Here is a 20,789-nt window from a genome sequence, read left to right as displayed (position 1 = left end):
CTTTCTCACGCTAGTATTGAAAGAGCACAATTCTATCTATCCCTGTTTGGATATCTAGCTTTGTTTGTCATCCTATGGTGGCAGTGTAACTAATGATTTTAAAAATAAAGCAGCATATTCAGTGGGAGTACATGTGGACTATTTACAAAGTCAAAAGTGGCTAAAATAAAATCACTTTCAGGACAATATAGTGTCTGAAAGTGTTAGTTTTACCTTGAGCAAAGAAATTTGAATAGACTTTTGAATAGTTATGAAACAAAAAGGGTAGACTACTATTTATCATTTCTATAGTGCTGAAAGGTGTATGCAGTATAAACTTACAGACAAATTTTCTAATCTTAAATCTTTCTATTTTTTTAGATGGTGGCTTATGTAAAGTTGCTATTATGTGAGGAATATTTTTAATACTTTTTTTTTCTGAGGGGGGTTTGTTTTGGAATCAAAGTAGTTTTTACTTGGTGTTAACAGCCTTAATTGAGTAGTAAAGGGGAGACAAATTCATAATAATAGAATATATGTAAACCATTTTGTATGTATCGCAGAGAGATGATATATCAAATCCATAAACCCTTACCCCTAAATATGCAGGGGATGTAAGACTGCTGTAAGAGATCTTACTAGTTTTAATATGAGTATTGGCAAAGAATGATTAGATGAAGCATTCCACAAATAAGATTGTGCAGCCTTTAGGTTTCCCCTTCATACCCTCCAGGTTTCATACCCCCCACCATTTTTTTTTTTTTTTTTTGCATTTAGCCAGTCAGCCCCTCTCCTGCTTACTTGATGTTTCTTATCACTGCCTTAATGTCCAGTTTTTTTTTGTTTTTTTTTAATTGTTCCATACCTTCACTAGCTGCCTGGATCTTCCCAGTTTGTTTTGGGGCCCTTCCAGCTACTGTTCTGTTACGTCCCTTCCGGGTTCAGTACGCTAGGTGTTCAATCCCTTCCTGCAATCCGGGAATTACAAAAATCCAAATGCTTTTCTGAGCACATGCTCCTCCCATCTTAGAGAGAGAGTTAGAGCCCCCTGCAGTTTTTCTGCAAGCAATCCTGCAGAAGTCTTTTGGATTTGCTCTGCATGTTTTTCTTATTTTTTTTCCTTAAAGTTCATCTTTTTTTTATGGCTTGAGTGCCTTGAGACCCCTTTGTGGTGGTCCTCTGAAGAAAAGGATGCGGTCCCATGGAGCCAAATTCACGTCTGCACTCCTCACTGCCTCGCGTGATCTCCCCCCCTACAACTATTTTTTAAACAAGTATGTTTTTCCGTTATGCCTAAAAGATAAATAGGATTCAGCACAGAAACAATCCAGTATTTGGTCAACTACGAATAGAAGGAAAAACAAAATGATTAGTATTATGGGTGATCTGCGAATGACACTCCAACAAAAATTACTAAACTAAGTAAGATTGAGTCAAGCCATGCAAAAACTTAAAAAACACTCAAGTGAATTTAAACGGTACTCCTAACTCGAATAGGTAACCGATATAATTTAAGTAATCAGTTATATGGTTATACTACTTTAATGGAAAAATCAGCCAAACAGCTGTATTCTGTGCTGTTTGCAATTGCTTTAATAAATATTGAGGACAACTCGGGTAAATAAGATTGCAATAATGAAGAGTACTGAGCAACGTTTGAATATTTAGTCTGAATTGTGGTTCAAAAAAGTTACTCAGAAGTGCATGTAGCTTTTTCAGTGTTAACACTTTTCTTAATACTATAGCCACATAATATGTAGAAATAAAACAATCACAAAAGAAAAAAATGTTGTTTTTTTTTTTTTATTGGTCTTAATGTAGTTTGATTAGCTTTCAAAGGTAACCCTTCTTCCTCGGATTAGAAATAAGCAAATGTTGGCAACATCAGTATATATAAGGGAAACATGAAAGCATTTCAGTGGTAGTCGGAGACAAAGAAGTAACAAAACAGTTTGATTATTCTCATGTGATTGTAATGATAGTCCCACATCCGAATGGACCCCCCCAAATTCTTATTGTGGGTACAAACGAATGAGAAGCTTGAAGGACTACATTTCCTCTCTTAGTAGGTTCATGGGTTGCCACAAAAAATTTGGTTTTGTCAGTTTACTGTATTTTCCGCTCCATAAGACACACTTCCCCCCCCCAAAAAGTGGGTGGAAATAAGGGTGCATCTTAGGAGCAAATACCCCCCCCCCCCCCGTTCCGTACCTTTTTTTTAATCCCAGCGGTCCGACACTATCGGCAGGAGCTTTCTGTGCTCCTGCCTTTCCCTCACTGGACTGCTGCCTTCTGATGTCTTGCTGCGCAATTGCCCTTCCAAGCTGTGCGCTCTGCTGATTTGGGGCTTGGGGGAAGGGGTCAGGTGCGCACTTGTGTCTGCGCCGGAGTAGAGGTGGAGGCACAGCCGGGACAAGTATGTGATTCTGCGCAGTGAAAGTAGCCGCACTGCAGAAGCCGGGTCTGGGCGGCAGCAACAGCACCCAGTGAAGCTCTTCCTGACAACGGGGAGGTGACTTGTAGCACCAGAGGCAGTGGGGGCCAGGAGATGCTTACCGCTGAGTCCTTGGATCGGGTGGAGCTATACGAGTCTCTTCTGACCTGGGTGAGTGTTTTAGTGTAGGGCTGCGAAGAAGCTGTATTGGATAACGGGACTGGCCTTGCCTTGCCGCTCTTCCCCCCAGACCTCATCCTCCGCCCCGAGCCCCAGGCAGGAGGAATGTTAGGCTTTTCACTGTGCTGCTCCCGGTTACACGATTGTAACCCCCCTTCTAATGCCTGGCATTGTTACTATGATATATCCGGTGCCTCTATCAGTACCATTTTGTATAGTTGCTCATGGCAGAGATGGTGGCTATCCAAGTTTGAAAGTGTACAGGGCAGGATGGTGGGACAGGTGGTTCGGAATTTTTTTTCTTGGTTTTTCTCTATCCTCTACATGAGGGTGCGTCTTATGGTCAGGTGCGTCTTATAGAGCGAAAAATGTGGTAATTTTAATTGATGTTCTAACATCCATTTCTCCCTCAATAGTATAAGAGCCTCTACTCTAGAGGAAATGGATGAAACTGGAGGAGAAAGGAATGAAATAGTAATGTCATCAACATAACTGAAGCTAATAAAATCATTCTGTGTCAATACATAACCTAAAGGCATCAGGAAAACATTAAATAAAGAAGGTGAAAGGAGAACCCTGCAGTACACCACATGGATTTCTCCACTATTTAGATAATTGATTACATATAATAACCTGATAAAATTGCGATTGTAAAAATTTGTTAAACCAGTCTTAAACTTTCCCAGATACTTCTAAATTATCCAACATTCTCAACAAAATCTCATGAGCCATGAGATTTATCCTGAAGGATCGATGCATATTTACCTTCACTGAATAAAGAGTAAATATAATCCAACACTGTTACTGAACGAAAATCTGACTGACTGACTGCCAGATCATACACTACCCCCTCAATTATGTTCAAGAATAGTGGAACAGATGCTATCGATCTAGTTAAATACTGCTATAATTGAACCTCTCCCCAAAACTGCGATCAAATAGTAACCACTGACTGCTTCAAATACTGGTAGTTGAACATAAGAATAGCCTTACCGGGTCAGACCAAAGGTCCATCAAGCCCAGTAGCCCGTCCTCACGGTGGCCAGTCTAGGTGGCCAAATTGTTGAGCCTTTGCTTGTCCATTTGTGTCTAACGCCAAAGAAAACATACTGCAAGTTCTTTGTTATACATGATGCCAGGTCGATGGGACTGAGTGACTTGGGAGGGTAGTTGACATTTCTTCCTTGACACCAAAACACCACTATGTATCAATAAACTTAGTTACCCTATCCATCCCACCATAAAGATACTAGGTGTAACTCTGGATCAATGCCTAACCATGAAAGACCAGGTGGACTCCTTAATCAGAAAGGGATTCTTTACTCTCTGGAAACTCAGATCCATTAAAGCTTATTTCCATACATCGGCATTCAGAACCCTAGTCCAATCCCTCGTACTAAGTCTACTTGACTACTGTAACATCGCCTATTTAGCAATTTCCCAAAAGAATATGCGACGTTTACAATTGATGCAAAATGCAGCAGTCAGACTGATCTTTGGGCTAAAGAAATTTGACCACGTGACGTGACTACCGGCAGCTGCATTGGCTGCCAATGGAGGCACACGTTAAGTTTAAATTCGCCTGCTTCTGCTTTAAAGCACTACACGGACTTGCCCCTAAATACATAACTGACCTTTTCTCCTTCTCAACCAACAGACACAAGAGAAGCTCACATTCCAACTTCGTTTCCCCCCCAGTGAGAGGTTGTAAACTGAAAAAACACCATGAAAACCTTCTCTCACACCAGGCAGCATCGTGGGGTAAAGACCTAGAACAATTGCTTTCGCCCACTACTTATGAGGAATTTAGGAAACGTCTAAAAACACACCTGTTCCTAAAGCATCTAGACAGCTGATCCACTCATCTCTCTCCCTTCAATAGTGATTAACTTGTCCTATTGATCACTTTCTCCTCAACAATGGATTTACTGTCCTATTAATTCTCTTTCTTCCACCCCTCTTAAAGTCAATCAATTTGTACCTTTGCTTAATCTTTTGTAAACCGCATAGAACTTCACGGTATTGCGGTATATAAACTGTTATTATTATTATTATTATTATTTCACCAAACTTGTGGATTAGTGAAGCTGAAGGTTTTGCAGCGATCTTGGGACTTTACTTGAGTGCTTTAGTCTGTCATCAAAAAAAGGCCAGTCCCGCCAAAATTTCTGACAAAAACCACAGATGTTTATGAATGTTATTGATGCAGCCTTATTTTGGATATTTCTGGAGTTCTGAAAGCAGAAGCAAGTCGTTGAGTGGTGCTTTTACAGAAAGAGGTGCTTCAGGCCTGTAGCGGATGTATATGAGGCTAGTGAAGAGAACCAGTTCTTTGATGCCTTGCCAAGTTGGCAGTAAGAGAACTGCTTTTGGAACAGAAATATTTTAATACTGTACATAGCCTTTGCCATTCACCATACATGTTGGAAGGCCCCAGGGATTTGAAATGATAGCTTCATTTTATCTGCATCTGGGCAGTGTCAAGAAAAATTACTCGGAGCTCAAGAAGCTCCTTGTACATTTCTCCCTCCCCATTCGCGGTTTTGGCAATCGCGATTTCACATATTCGCGATTTTTGGGGAGGCAGAAAAAAAGAAAAAAACGCATAGTTTAGCCTTCCCCCCCCCCCTGGCGTCCCGGCCTTACCTGGTGGTCTAGCGGGCTTTCGGGGCAGGAGCGATCTTCCTACGCTCTTGCCCCGTGTAGATCGCCAATAGGAAATAGCTGTGGGGAGTTCCTGTCGTAGTCTCGAGAGACTACGAGAACTAATGAGTCCTGTGAGAACTGCTGCCAGCCATTCAGAAAGAAGCAGGGGCCCAAGCAGGAATGTGTAAAGCTTGGCCTTGAGCGCCGTGCTCCTGACTCATGCGCCAGGAAGCAATACAGAGCCGTCGAGGGAGGGATATACACTGGACCACCGGGCTTGGAAACAGGTATGGCAGCGGCGGGTTTGTTTTGTAATTCCACAGGTGGGGGGGTGGGTGGCGAGCGGTAGTGCGATGTGGAGGGGTGGTGGTTTTTTGTTGTTGTTTTTTTCCCCCCAATTGTACGGGGTGGGGGGGCAAGCAGTGCAGAAAGATGCTGTGGTGCGGGGGGTGTTTTCTAATTGGATGGGGGCAGCGGCGAGCGGTGCTGAAAGGTGGTATGGGGGGTGTTTTTTTCAATTGTACTGGGGGAGGGGGGCTGGCGGGCAGTGCGGCTGCTGTGTGTTGGTTTGGGGTGTTGCAGCTATGCGGGGAATTTAAATTTTTTTTACCTTTGCTTCATAAGACACACAGATTTCCACCCACTTTTGGGTGGAAAAAAAGTGCGTCTTATGGAGTGAAAAATACAGTAATGCAACACCAGAGAAAATAGTGACACGTCCTCTAATACTGTGCAAAATATAAAGACAGAATATAGATGTTCCCAGATGTGACAAAGGAAACCCCAAAACGTTGACGTCAGTTCCTGCTCCTTAAACCAGGGGTAACAGCAGTGGGGGGAATTTTCTTTCTGCGATACCCATGTAAATGTATTGTAAAATATAGATCAAATACATATATATTTTTTGAACCATCTCAGCTGACAGGATTTCTCTCTATGAAACGCCTTGAAGGGGATCCAATAACATCAAGTTAATATTTAAAGATATTCCTGTAACCACAGTCAGGAAATTGTGATTTTGTTGTTTAATTGGATGTGATTCCATTTTCCTTATTTCACTCACTAAGATTCTTGGATCTACATATTATCCCAGGACAAGCAGGCAGCATATTCTTAACGCATGGGTGACGTCACCGACGGAGCCCCGGTACGGACATTTTTCACTAGAAAGTTCTAGTTGGCCGCACCGCGCATGCGCGAATGCCTTCCCGCCTGACGAAGGAGTGCGTGGTCCCCAGTTTCTTCGTTTCTGCGGAGCGAAGAAGACGCATGTAATTTCAACGGCCGTTGAAAACATCCTTTTTGCCTTCCCGCTCGCGCTTTTTTCTCGTTTTTTCTCTTTTCCCCACTTTGGGTTCTCTTTTTTATTGGATTTCAAAAAAAAAAAAAAAAAATCTCTCGATTTTTCTCTATTTTTTGAAACCGGCCCCAGCGGGGCCTGTTGTCACCATACAGGCCTCCGGTTTTGATTTTGTGGAGGCCGTGTTTCCCTTCATGCCCCCTCAACCGGGCTTTAAGAAGTGCCAGCGGTGTGCACGCCCGATCTCCCTCACTGACCTACACAATTGGTGCCTACATTGTTTGGGTCCAGAGCATCGGGCTGACACCTGCACCCGCTGTGCCACTCTTAAGAAACGCACCTTAAAAAATCGGCAGATCCAGCAGAACATCCTTTTCGGTACCGGATCTGCTATGGAACCTGCAGCGACATCGACGGTACCGCAAAAGACGGCACCGACCACTTCGACGACGCCTGATCCTTCCTCGGGGTCGCTGGCACCAGGTAAGCCGGCTAAGAAGCCTTCCACCTCCCTTGAGCGCCCGCCTGCCACAGTGGCGACGCCGGTCCTCCCGGCCTCACGCCGACCCCGCAAACGCTCCGCCCCGATCTCGGTGAGTGCCTCATCATCGGCCTCCTCATCGCCGGGGCGTGGAGCAGCACCTATGGAACCGAAAAAGAAAAAAGCGGTCCCGGTGCCACCCCTGGATGACTGCATCGCGGCCATACTCCATGACAAATTGCAGGAACAGCTGCAGCAACAACTCCAGCACCTGTTACCGACCCTCTTGGCACCACTTCTTTCGGTACCAGACCGGCCCGAGCCTCGCACCATCCCACCGGTGTCCACCCCTTCGGTGCCACTCAACACTTCCATGCCAGTCCTCTCGGCTGAACCACCCCGTTCTCATCCTGTGGTACAGACCGCTCTGAGGTCGATCCTCCTCGGGACCAGGAAGGGCACCGGTCTCCCCGGGACCCAGAATGGCACCGCTCTTCCCGGAACCGGGATCAGCACCGGTCTTCCTCTCCCGGTACCATCTCCATGCGCTCTGGCAAGTCTCTTTTAAGACCCGCCATACCGAGCCTTCCACCCCGACATCTCGGCGTGCGCACACTGATATCAGGGACCCGGACTTATGGGAAGAATCCCCACCCGGTACCGAGGAGGACGCATCATCCACAGACGAGGAACCCTCAGTGACCGATACCACTCCCAAGCCTGAGCAATCCTCTTTCACCAATTTCCTCAGGGAGATGTCGGCGGCTCTTTCTATTCCTTTAGAGTCCGACTCCAAAAAGTCCCAGGCCTTTCTGGATGCCTTAGACTTTGAACAACCTCCCAAAGAGTTCCTCAAGTTACCCGTCCATGACATACTGCGGGAAACTTTTTATAAAAATTGGGAAAATCCACTCACTGTCCCCGGAGCTCCTCGTAAGCTTGACAGCCTATACAGGGTCATCCCAATTCCGGGTTGTGACAAACCTCAATTGCCCCATGAGTCTCTCCTAGTTGAGTCTACATTAAAGAAAACTCCGGGCTCCAGTGTTTATGCCTCCACCCCTCCTGGCAGAGAAGGCAAAACGATGGATAAGTTTGGCAAACGCCTTTATCAAAATGCCATGCTAGCCAACAGGGCGAATAATTACACATTTCACTTCTCATTTTATATGAAGTATCTCGTACAACAACTATCCGCCCTACAAAAATACATCCCTGAACGCAAAGTTCCACTCTTTCAACAACAAATTTCCAGCCTCCTACAACTGCGGAAATTCATGGTGCGCTCTATTTATGATTCATTTGAGCTGACCTCCCGAGCGTCTGCCATAGCTGTTGCCATGCGACGTCTGGCCTGGTTGAGGGTATCTGATCTTGACATCAACCACCAAGACCGCCTAGCTAACGCACCCTGTCTTGGGGACGAACTTTTTGGGGAGTCCCTGGATTCAACCACCCAGAAGCTCTCAGCACATGAGACCAGATGGGACACTCTGGTAAAACCTAAAAAGAAGGCTCCACCTGCTCGTCCTTATAGACCACAGTCCTCTTACCAGCGCAGGTTCTCGGCCAGGCCTCTCAACCCGCCCCAACAGCAGCCTCGCAGACCTCGTCAACAACAACACACTCAGGCTCGCTCTCAATCTCACCAACCTGCCAAGCCTCTTCCTCCGTCAAAACCTTCTCAGCCCTTTTGACTCCTTTCTCCAGGGCATAGCCAGTCTCCCACCATCATTACCTCTTCCTCAGCCAATCGGAGGACGTCTCCAACTCTTCCTCAACCGTTGGGAGGTCATCACATCAGACCTGTGGGTCCTCAACATCATCCGCCACGGCTACTCTCTCAACTTCCAGACTCTTCCACCAGACAAACCCTCCTATAGAGTCTGCGTCCCACTCCTCCCAGTCCCTCCTCCTCCTAAGGGTAGGTCCAATCCCTCCTTCTCCTCAATGCCATCGAAGAGGTTCCCACAGACCAAAGGGGTCAGGGATTCTACTCCCGCTACTTCCTGGTTCCCAAGAAGACAGGAGACCTTCGTCCCATCCTCGATCTCCGGGACCTCAACAAGTGTCTGGTCAAGGAAAAGTTCAGAATGCTCTCCCTGGCCACGCTTTATCCTCTTCTCTCTCAACACGGCTGGCTATGTTCCCTGGACCTCAAAGAGGCCTACACTCGCATTCCAATCCATCTGAATTCACGTCGCTACCTCCAATTTCAGATACAGCACCGCCACTATCAGTACAAGGTGCTACCCTTTGGCCTCGCATCATCGCCCAGGGTGTTCACCAAGTGCCTTATTGTGGTGGCGGCCTTTCTCAGGTCTCACAACCTCCAGGTGTTCCCCTACTTGGACGATTGGTTGGTAAAAGCACCTACGTCTCCACTTGTGCTACAAGCCACTCAGTACACCATCTCCTTCCTCCATCTCCTGGGGTTCGAGATCAACTACCCCAAGTCGCATCTGCTTCCCACACAACAACTTCAGTTCATTGGAGCCGTTCTCGACACCACTCTCATGAGGGCGTTTCTCCCCTCCAACCGCCAACGGACCCTGCTCCACCTCTGCCGCCAGGTGCTCCTTCATCACTCCATTCCAGCTCGGCAGATCATGGTCCTCCTGGGCCACATGGCCTCGACGGTCCATGTGCTTCCTCTGGCGCGACTCCACCTCAGGACACCTCAATGGACTCTAGCCAACCAATGGTCACAGACCACCGATCCTCTTTCTCATCCCATCTCTGTGACATCGTCTCTTCAGCAATCTCTTCAATGGTGGTTGAACTCATCCAATCTTTCCAGGGGTCTACTCTTTCATCTACCCCCTCACTCCATGATCATAACCACAGATGCCTCCCCCTATGCATGGGGAGCTCACCTGGGAGAACTTCGCACTCAGAGACTCTGGACCCCTCAGGAGCGTCAACATCACATCAATTTCCTGGAACTCAGGGCCATGTTCTATGCCCTCAAGACCTTCCAGCACCTTCTCTACCCTCAGGTTCTTCTCCTGTGCACAGACAACCAAGTCGCCATGTACTACATAAACAAGCAAGGCGGCACCGGATCTCCCCTCCTCTGTCAGGAGGCCATCCGCATCTGGACCTGGGCCACGGCTCGCAGTCTCTTCCTCAAGGCTGTCTATATCCAGGGCGAACAGAACTCCCTGGCCGACAATCTCAGCCGCATCCTTCAACCTCACGAGTGGACTCTGGATCCCCCCACACTCCGCTCCATCTTTGCTCGGTGGGGCTCCCCTCAGGTGGACCTCTTTGCAGCTCCTCACAACCATCAGCTGCCCCAGTTCTGTTCCAGACTCTTCTCTCCTCATCGTCTGGCCCCGAATGCATTCCTGCTCGACTGGACGGATTGGTTCCTCTATGCCTTTCCTCCACTGCCTCTGATGTTGCGGACGTTATTCAAACTCCGCAGGGACAAAGCCACCATGATTCTCATCGCCCCTCGGTGGCCTCGCCAACACTGGTTCTCCCTCCTGCTCCAGCTCAGCTCCAGGGAGCCCATTCCTCTTCCTGTGTTTCCTACTCTACTTACACAGCAGCATCAGTCTCTACTACATCCCAATCTGTCCTCGCTCCACCTGACAGCTAGGTTTCTCTCGGGCTGACCTCTCCAGAGAATCTATCTCAGCCTGTCCGTCGTATTCTGGATGCCTCCAGGAAACCGGCCACCCTCCAATGTTACCATGAGAAGTGGACCCGGTTCTCCTCTTGGTGTCTGCTTCATCATCACGATCCCACCTCATTGGCGGTGGAAACCGTACTGGACTATTTGCTCTCTCTCTCTCTCCGACGCTGGCCTCAAGTCGACCTCAATCAGAGTCCACCTCGGTGCCATCACTGCGTTCCATGAGCCTATCCTCGGACAACCTCTTACGGCTCATCCCCTGGTTTCCCGGTTCATGAGAGGCCTCTTCAATGTCAAACCACCTCTGAAGCCTCCTCCAGTCGTCTGGGACCTGAATGTGGTTTTATCGGCACTCATGAAACCTCCGTTTGAGCCTCTTGCCACAACTTCACTCAAATTTCTTACATGGAAGGTGCTTTTCCTCATTGCCATCACCTCTGCCAGGAGGGTTAGTGAGCTGCATGCACTGGTTGCCGACCCGACTTTCACTGTTTTTCCACCATGACAAGGTGGTTCTGCGTACCCATCCTAAATTCCTTCCCAAGGTGGTCTCGGACTTTCATCTCAACCAGTCCATTGTGTTGCCTGTCTTTTTCCCTAAGCCCCATTCTCATCCTGGGGAACAGGCATTGCACACGCTGGACTGTAAGCGTGCCCTTGCTTACTACCTTGACCGTACCAGGGCTCACCGCTCATCTCCTCAGCTCCTTTTGTCCTTCGACCCTAACCGTCTAGGTCGTCCTGTCTCCAAACAGACGCTTTCCAACTGGCTTGCTGCCTGCATTGCGTTCTGTTATGCTCGGGCCGGTCTCTCACTGGAAGGTGCTGTCACGGCCCACAGGGTCAGAGCTATGGCTGCTTCTGTGGCTTTCCTCCGTTCCACGCCCAACGAGGAAATCTGCAAGGCGGCCACTTGGTCCTCAGTTCACACATTCACTACTCACTACTGTCTGGATACCTTCTCCAGACGGGATGGGCACTTCGGCCAATCTGTGTTACACAATTTATTTTCTTAATGGCCAACCATCCCTCCTCCCTCTCTGTTAGCTTGGAGGTCACCCATGCGTTAAGAATATGCTGCCTGCTTGTCCTGGGATAAAGCACAGTTACTTACCGTAACAGGTGTTATCCAGGGACAGCAGGCAGATATTCTTACGACCCACCCTCCTCCCCGGGTTGGCTTCTTAGCTGGCTTATCTTAACTGGAGACCACGCACTCCTCCGTCGGGCGGGAAGGCACTCGCGCATGCGCGGTGCGGCCAACTAGAACTTTCTAGTGAAAAATGTCCGTACCGGGGCTCCGTCGGTGAAGTCACCCATGCGTTAAGAATATCTGCCTGCTGTCCCTGGATAACACCTGTTACGGTAAGTAACTGTGCTTAATGGACTAAAGATTAATAAAACTATTTCCTTTTTATTTTATATACGTTTATATATTGTAATGTCTTTCTCAATATTCTGAGCAAGAAGTTATTTCTTGATTTGTTTTGGTGTTAAATACAAATAAAGAATAAAAAAAATATAAAGACAGTAGATGTAAATTTGAAAAAACTGATACATAACAATCACCACTTTAAAAATTAACAAATAGAAATAAAACAAATAATGAGAAATAAGAAAATACCATTTTATTATAAAATGGTATTTTCTTATTTCTCATTATTTATTTTATTTCTATTTGTTAATTTTTAAAGTGGTGATTATGTATCAGTTTTTTCAAATTTACATTTCAGAGGCCAAATCTTTCTTCAAGACAGTACAGCAGGGGTGTCCAATGTCGGTCCTCGAGGGCCGCAGTCCAGTCGGGTTTTCAAGATTTCCCCAATGAAAATTCATGAGATCTATTTGCATGCACTGCTTTCATTGTATGCTAATAGATCTCATGCATATTCATTGGGGAAATCCTGAAAACCCGACTGGATTGCAGCCCTCGAGGACTGACATTGGACACCCCTGCAGTACAGTATACTGCTGTTATGGTGTCCTGTCCTGACCTGAGGAAAGGGGTTTAGTCCAAAAGAAATTGCCTTATTTTCATTTTCTATTTATAAAGTCTTATCAATACAGTTACAATACTACTTGATTCTATATAAAGCAACAAAAAAAATGTATTTCTATCTTTTGTAGTTTCTTCTTTAATCATCTTCTCTTTGCTCTTTACTTTCCTCTCTCCCTTCCATGCAACATCTGCCCTCTATCTTTGTCCCTTCCACCCAGCCTCTGCTCTCTCTGCACCTTCCATCCACTGTCCGCCCTTTCCATCCTCTCTCTCTTCCATACAGCATCTTCCCTCTTTTTATGTCGCTTCAATAAACTATATATCCTGTGCCCTTTCTCTCCTTAGTACATGATTCATTTCAGCTTCATCCCCTCTCCATTTTTCTGTCTCCACTCCCTCCCCTATGCTCTGGCATCTCTCTTCTCCTTTCCTTCCTTCTTCCCACTTCACCCCATGGTCTGGTATCTATCTCCTTCCCTTCCCTCCCCCCATGCTCTACCATCGCTCTCCTCTCCTATCTCTCCCTCTCTGCTCTGGCACCTAATCTTCTTCCATTCCCTCTGGTCTGGCATTTGTCTCCTTAGTTTCCCTTCTCTCCCCTTTGCTCTGGCATCTCTCTCTTCTCCCTCTCCATTATCTGGCATCTCCTCTACTTCCTTCCTTTCCCCTGGTCTGGCATCTGTCTCCTTCCCCCCCCCCATGCCCTGACATCTCTCCCTCCCATGGTCTTGGCGTATCTTTCCTCTCCTCTCCCTTCCTGGTCTTCCTTCTCCCTCCTTCCCTCTCTCTCCCCACTTGGGTGCTGCAGAAGCATTTCTCTTCCCCTCCATCCCTTTTCACTCTTCTCCTTCACTGCTCTTCCCCCATCCACTCTCCTCCTCCACTGCTCTCCCCTCAGTCCTGCTGCAGCTTTCCCTCTTCCATTTTAAGTCCAGCAGCACTCTCCTCTGTTCCCATTCCAGCAGCACCTCTCTCCACCACATATTCTGATGGAATTTTTTACCATAGTCTTATGGACTACTCTACCCCCCTCCCCCACACACTTGTCTCATTTCCAAGCTGAAGAGTCCTGACTAGTGTTGCCTGATTCAGGAAAAAAAATTTTTGATTCAATTTAGACTATTGAATCGATTTTTCCTTCCCAATTTTTAAACATCCTGGTGGGTTTATTTTATAACTTCACCCCCTTTGCCCTCTCCTACCCACACTGGCGCTGTGATGTAAACAAAATAAACAAACAAACAATTTTCCTCTCTCTGTTAAATCCTAGCTCACGTTTGCGGTCTAACACAAGCTCTGGAAGGATACACATTTCAAATCTGACATATTGTAATCACAAAACAGAAAATAAAATTATTTTTCCTACCTTTTGTTGTCTGGTCATTTTTCAAATCATGTTGTTCCCAGACTCTGGTTGTCTTCTGATCAGGCTCTCCTTTCTCTATGCTAACCATCCTTCTTCCATCTCTGTCCTCCCCTTCTGTTTCCCTTTCCTCCCCCGGAGGTCTGGCATCTTTCCGTTTTTTTTTCATTTCTATCCCCCTGCAACTGTAGCGATGGATCCCACCATCCACAGATCCTCCATCTCTCCTTTTCTCAACTACCCTTTCATCCAGCATCTCTTCTGTGTTCCTGTCCCTATTCTCATCTCCAGTAGTGCCCCTGTTGTGTCCCTGTTCCTATGCTCCCTCCATGCCCAGCATCTTATCTGTGTCATCTCTCTCCCCGTATCTAGCTTCTTCTTTCTCTCTTCCTTACCTCCTGTATCCCCGTCTCCAGGTACAGGCTTTCTCCTACTATCTCTCCTGCCATCCTGCACTCTGCCCACCTACTTTGGAGCAGTATCTCTCCCTTTTGTACCCTTCCCCTTGTGGTCTTGCATTTCTCTCTCTCCCTCTCTCCATTAGTCCAGCATCTCTCCGTCCTCTGCTTTCCTCCCCCTCTTTTTGGTTTGGTCTCTCTTCCCTTCACTTCACCCCAAGTCTGGCATCTCCCTTCCTCCTCCTCCCTCTGCACAGGCCTGCCTCCCCGCCGCGAAGGCACTCTTCCTCCTCCTCCATCTGCACAGGCCTGCTGCAAAGGCCTTTCCCCATGCTGCAAAGGCACTCTTCCTCCCCACTGGGAAGGCCTGCTCCCCCCGCAAGCCTGCATGTTCCCCCAGCTTCCCTGCTTTTACCTTAAGCAGCTAATACGGCAGCCTGCAGGATCGCTGGTACTATAGCGATCCCTGCAGCTGCCCGTTGTCCTCAGCGGCACGTTCTCTCTGCCGCGATCCTGCCCCTGATGTTGGGGCAGGACCTTAGCGCAGAGAACGTGCTGCTGAGGACGTGCTACCTAAGGTAAGAGTGGGGAAGCTGGAGAAACATGCAGACCTTTCCGACTGACCCTCCCCCCTCAAGCAGGAGCAGCAGCGGACGGCCAGCAAGAGGCAGCGCTTCTGCTCCTGCTTTAGGAAGGCACGGGGGAAGGGTCAGTCATCAAATCGGGAGGCTGATTTTTTTATTTATTTTTTTAATCGAATCGATTCGAATTGTGAATCAGGCAGCACTAGTCCTGACTGCTTTATCCTTAATGTTTGTTTATTTTTATTTAAAAATTTCTTATTTGCAACATCCTACAATTCCATCCCCTTAATCATTTTGGTCAGCATTTTGTATTGAACAGTTGGCTTTTTCCCATGCTTAATTTCTACTCCTTGAATCCTGCTACTTTAGTCCTATATAAACCCTAACCCCATTGATCTCTGGCTCATGAAAGCTGCATCTTGAAACTGGAGGTTCCTGTCTCTGTAGATAACATGAGGATTTTCTGATCTAACCCACTGTTTCTAATTTCTCCTCTCTCTCTCTCTCTCTCTCTCTCCAGTGGTTCAGTATGAGCAGTTTCCTTGCTACATAGCACAAGCTATCATTTTTGTTTAGGAAGATCTTAAATTTTCTGCAGCACAGTTATGGAGCTGGTCCCACTTTTGTCATCTTTCTGTGCTAATGTTGCATAGCGTTTTATACTGTTACTATGCGTTAATTGTATAAACAGTTATTGGTAAAATCACCAGCTATTTTATTTTCAACAGAGCTACTTCATGGACAGTGGAAATTGCAGAACTGGTCAAAGACGAACTCTTAAGATAATTCAGCCCTCTGCAACAGGGTGCCTGGTTGGCAGAGTAAATGAGGTATGCAGTTTTACTTAGCCTGTAGAAATGCTGTAAACTGTTATGTTGTAGGTAGAGAGTTAGACAGAAATTCAACCTGTCCCCGCAAGTAATCTTTCCCATTTCCGCCCATCCCGATTTACTTCACAGGTAGTTATTTCATTTAATTATGCTACTGAATAAGAAGCTTTTCATAGAGACCGATTTACAAATAAGCGAAGTTGGTGGGGAGGGGAGGGTGAGAGGAAGGAAAGATGGTGGCACAGGGGGAGGAGAGGAAGACATGCATTGTGAGGGGAGAGGTTGAAATTCCATATAATGGAGGGGAGGGAGGGGGATATAGAGATTTGACGTAGGGCACAAGGAAGTGAAGGGAGAGACGGTGCATGGAGGGGGATATAGAGATTTGACATAGGGCACAAGGAAGTGAAGGGAGAGATGGTGCATGGAGGGGGATATAGAGATTTGACGTAGGCACAAGGAAGGGACGGTAGAAAGGTGTTGGACGTGGGAGTAGATGAGAGGGAGAGAAAGATGTAGGGCCCAAGGAAAGGGAGAAGGAGGGAGATGTTGGATCCAGTAGCAGAATGGAGTGATGAGAGATGCCTGGAAATGAAAGTGAGGGAAGATGGGAGAGTGCAGCAAGGAAGAGATAGGGAGATGTCAGGCTATGAGGTTGGGGAGGAATTGCAGGTTTATAAGGGTGGAGGAAGAAAGATGCTGAGAATGGTAGAACCTTGAGGGGAAGGAGAGGAGCAAGGAAACGGATAGATATAACAGAGGGTAGAAATATGATAAAGGTGAAAAGGAATGGAGGGCTGAGGAAGGAATGAGATGGGGAATGGGAGAGAAGATGGAAATGTGACAGGTAACTGAAAAGTGGAAAAGAAGGGTAAGAGGTGGAAAAAAGCTATAAAGAAATGATAAATATGTCTGAGGCAGGTGTAGTGAGGAAATAGACAGGAGAGAGTAGAAAAGAAATGGAGAGCAGCCACTTGAAGGCGAATTAGCACACTAAAGGAAAACAGAAAAAAGAAGCTGGAACAACATGATGGAAAAATGAAGCATCCAGACAACAAAGGTAGAAGAAAAACATTTTATTTTAACTTTTAAATGGAATATAGATAATTAGCAAAAATATTGTTTAAATTTTGACAAACTTGCAGAATTTGTAATTTTGTGCGCAGAATTTTTGAATTTTTTTGCACAGAATTCTGCCAGGAGTAAATGGAGGGAGAAAGGGAGGGAGACATGCATGAATAAGAGAGAGAGAAATGCTGGACATAGGGTGGAGGGCAGGGGAAGATGGTGCATGGGGAGAGAGAAGGAAAGGAGAGAAGGAAATGTTGCACATGATAATGGAGGGGAGGAAGGAAGAGATGCTGCTTGGAGGAGAATAGAGAGGTTTGACCCAGGGCACAAGGCAGGAAAGAGAGAGATGGTAGACAGTGGGGAAAGAAACAGAAATGTTGGATATGGCAGTGGAAGGGAAGGTACAGAGACAAAAAATGAATGGTGAGCTTGGGGAAAGAAGGAAAACATCAAATGGGCAGGAGACCCTTGTGAATGAGTTGTTAACAGAAGACAAACAGAAACTAGATCCTGGGACCAACATGATTTGAATAATATGACTAGACTTAAAGATTTCAATTTGTATACTTTGGAGGAAAGTCGGGAGAGGGGAAATATGATAAGAGACATTTATACCTACATGATGTAAATGCGCATGAGCCGAGTCTTTCATTTGAAAGAAAGCTATGGAATAAGGGCATAGGATGAAGTTAAGAGGTGATAGGCTCAGAGTCAACCAAAATGGAGTGATATGTTTAAACTGCTTATCCCGCCATTTACTCCATTGGTTCTGACCCAGCCTGAGCATAAGGCCACCAGGTCCTGCGGTACCGACACTGGCTCTTCAGAGCGGCATCGACATTCCATGCCCAAGCATAGGCCATCTCATTGCAGGTCCAGCTCTCCATTGAGGTCCCGCTCCAGTTCATCAAGGCATCTCTCTTCCTCGTCATCTCGATGCTCCAAGTCCAGTAAGCATCATTCCTCTTCAGGAACTTTGAAAAGAAAACATTGTTCTTTAGCACTCTCCAGACCAGTAGAGGTTAACTTTACGAATGGGTATATATCTAATCATGACCAGCAGGTGGAGACTGAAAACAAAACTTTGGGACAGTATATCCTAGCCCCTCCTCTCTATTTCCCTCAGTCTTCTTTCAGTCTCCCGCAGGTGTTGAGTGATCTGTACCCATCTCCCTTGGTAGGGCTGTTGGAATTTGTTTAAGGGGTTTATTGTCCCTGTTTTTAGCCGGACGGAGCTTGGACGGACTCTGTTTGGGGGTTCGTCCGACCTCGGGGGTGTCAAACCCGGCGGGTCACGAGCGGGGTCCCTCCCCCCACTTCCTCCACCTCCCCACATTTTTTTAGAGGAGCCTCAGCAATAAGCCTTGCCCCCTAAATCAAGCAAGACTATTGCTTTGAGAGCCTGTGGAGTCTGTTCTGTAAAAAAAAAAAAAAATCCTGAGGTAGTGCTGGTCTGGAGGGTTGTATCCCTTTAAGAAAACTGTATTTTACTGTATTTTTTCAACTAACCGGCACTTTTTTACAGCTAGGTCGCGTATGGAGCAATGAGCACTTCTAAAGGGAAAAAGTGCTCATTGTGCTCCAGACGCGAGGCACTCGCGGCCGGCCTGTGCAAGCGGTGTTCAGGCCGGTGCGGTGGAGGAGCTCCGTCGGCAGCGGCTGCAGGCGCCCAGAGCTCCCCGCCGATGGTGCCTCGCGAGTCGGCAGGGAACGGAGGAGAAGCCCGGTCTTCTCCGTCCGCCCACGGAGGGATTCCCCGAGCCGCCGACGGTCGGGTTTTTGAGGATTCCCTCTCAGCTGATATTTTGACAGCTGATGCCGGCTTGCCTGTTTTAGCGGCTGAGACTTTTCAGGTCTCTCAGCCGCTGCAGGCTGTGGAGGGAGCTGTTTTGGCGGGAAAGACGCCATCTTCTCTGTCTGGCCCCTCCATTTTGTCTTCCACCTCAGGTGACCTTCCCCCTGTTTTGACTATGCAGGGGCAAGGTTCTGCTGGGTCCCCTGCTGTGGCAGGGAGTCCCTTGGGACCCTCGGGGGGGTTTTCTCCTGAATTTTTCTTTTCTTTATGCAGAGCCTATTTTCAGGCGGCTGGGGGTCCCGGTTGCGCCCAGGGGGTCTCGGGGGGTGGTTTTTCCTCCGCGCTTCCTGCGGCTTTGCCTCTTTCGTCTGGCGTGACGTCCCCTCCGCCGCCTCCCTTGTCCAAGCGTCCGCGGGTGTCGTGGGACGAGAATTTGTGGTCGGAGGAACGGGTCGGTCTGGAGGAGGACCTGGACCCTTCTGAGGAATTCCAGGACTCTCTGGAGGGGACGGAAGCTGGCGGCGGGTTGTCGGATTTCCCGTTCTCCAGTGACGAGGCGTCTGTGGTGCGTCTTTTTCAGAAAGATGAGTTGCCTGACCTTATTCAACCGGTTTCTTCGGTTTTGCGTTTTGAGGACGCGCCGCCGGAGACTCCGCGTGTGGGGGACCCCCTGTTGCGGGGGATCCGTACCGTTTCCCGCTCTTTTCCTATGCATCAGGATATTCGGGATATTATCCTGGAGCAGTGGAAAACGCCGGAGACGCCGTTTCGGCTGGCGCGCAGCATGGCTCGCCTGTATCCCATTCCTGACGGGGATCGGGCTACGTTAGCTTCGCCGGTCGTGGATGCGGTGGTCTCGGCAATTTCCAAGCGGCATACCGTGCCTGTTGAGGGCGGTTCTGCCTTGCGAGATCCTGAGGAGCGCAAATTGGAGGGCCTCCTTAAGCAAAATTTTCAGGTCTCTGGCTTTGGGGTCCAGGCGGCTATTTGTGGGGGACTGGTCGCTCGCGCCGTGTTTCGGTGGGCGGAGCGGGTCTTGGATCGAGAGTCTGACGACTGGTCTCTGGTGGATCAGGAGGTTGCGAAGATTGAGATGGCGGCCTCATTCCTCTCGGATGCTCTCTATGACTTGGTGCGGATCTCGGCTAAGTCTATGGCTTTTGGCGTGGCCGCAAGGCGTGTGTTGTGGCTGCGCGCTTGGGCGGCGGATGCTGCGTCCAAAGCTAAGCTTACTAAATTTCCCTTTCGGGGGTCGTTTTTGTTTGGAGAGGATTTGGATAAGTTGATTCAGACTCTGTCGGACTCACAAGTTCCCCGTCTGCCGGAGGACCGTGCCCGCCCGGCGTCTCGGGGGGGTGCGGCCCGGGGGCGTTTGCGGGATTTTCGCAAGTATCGCCCTGGGCGTGGGGCTGCTTCTTTCCAGTCTCCGGGATTTTCCCGGGGTCGGTTCTTCCAGCGTATGCAGCCCTTTCGGGGGGCCCGTCGGGGGGCAGGGAATCCCTCCGCCGGTTCCCCCGCTTCCCGTCCTGCACAATGACGCCTTGCCGGCGCCCCCTTTGGTTCCGGTGGGGGCCCGGCTGCGCGAATTTTTTCCCCAAATGGGCCGAGATCACGTCCGATCAGTGGGTCCTGGAGGTGGTGCGGGACGGTTATGCCCTGGAGTTCGCCCGCTCTCTACCGGATTTTTTCCTCGCTTCTCCATGTCAGACTCCGGGGAAGACGCAGGCTTTTCGCCAGACCCTTCAGCGCTTGCTAGATCTCAGGGCAGTTGTTCCGGTGCCCCCTCCGGAGTGGGGCACGGGCAGGTACTCCATTTACTTTGTGGTGCCCAAGAAGGAGGGGACTTTTCGGCCCATCCTCGATTTAAAAGGGGTCAACAGGGCTCTCAAGATTCCCTCTTTCCGTATGGAAACTCTGCGGTCGGTCATTCTGGCGGTTCAGCCGGGGGAGTTTCTCACTTCTCTCGATCTGACGGAGGCCTACTTGCATGTTCCCATTCGGGCCTCTCATCAGCGTTTCCTGCGCTTTGCGATCTTGGGTCGGCACTTTCAGTTCTGTGCGCTTCCCTTTGGGCTGGCCACGGCTC

The 20,789-nt window shown here is 48.2% G+C and overlaps 1 protein-coding gene across 1 annotated transcript in view; it reads left to right on the top strand.

Annotated features, from left to right (window-relative positions):
• GMNN (geminin DNA replication inhibitor) overlaps positions 1-20,789 on the top strand; it is a 43,984-nt gene that overhangs the window by 13,380 nt on the left and 9,815 nt on the right. Inside the window, exon 3 of the mRNA XM_033934972.1 lies at positions 15,736-15,837. Within this exon, the coding sequence (XP_033790863.1) occupies positions 15,736-15,837 (102 nt within the window). The remainder of the gene's footprint in view (positions 1-15,735; positions 15,838-20,789) is intronic.

The sequence above is a fragment of the Geotrypetes seraphini genome, chromosome 2 (genome assembly GCF_902459505.1).
Source record: "Geotrypetes seraphini chromosome 2, aGeoSer1.1, whole genome shotgun sequence".
Lineage (NCBI taxonomy): Eukaryota > Metazoa > Chordata > Amphibia > Gymnophiona > Dermophiidae > Geotrypetes > Geotrypetes seraphini.
Note: the sequence above shows the minus strand (reverse complement) of the source record. Positions and strands in the feature narration are given on the sequence as shown.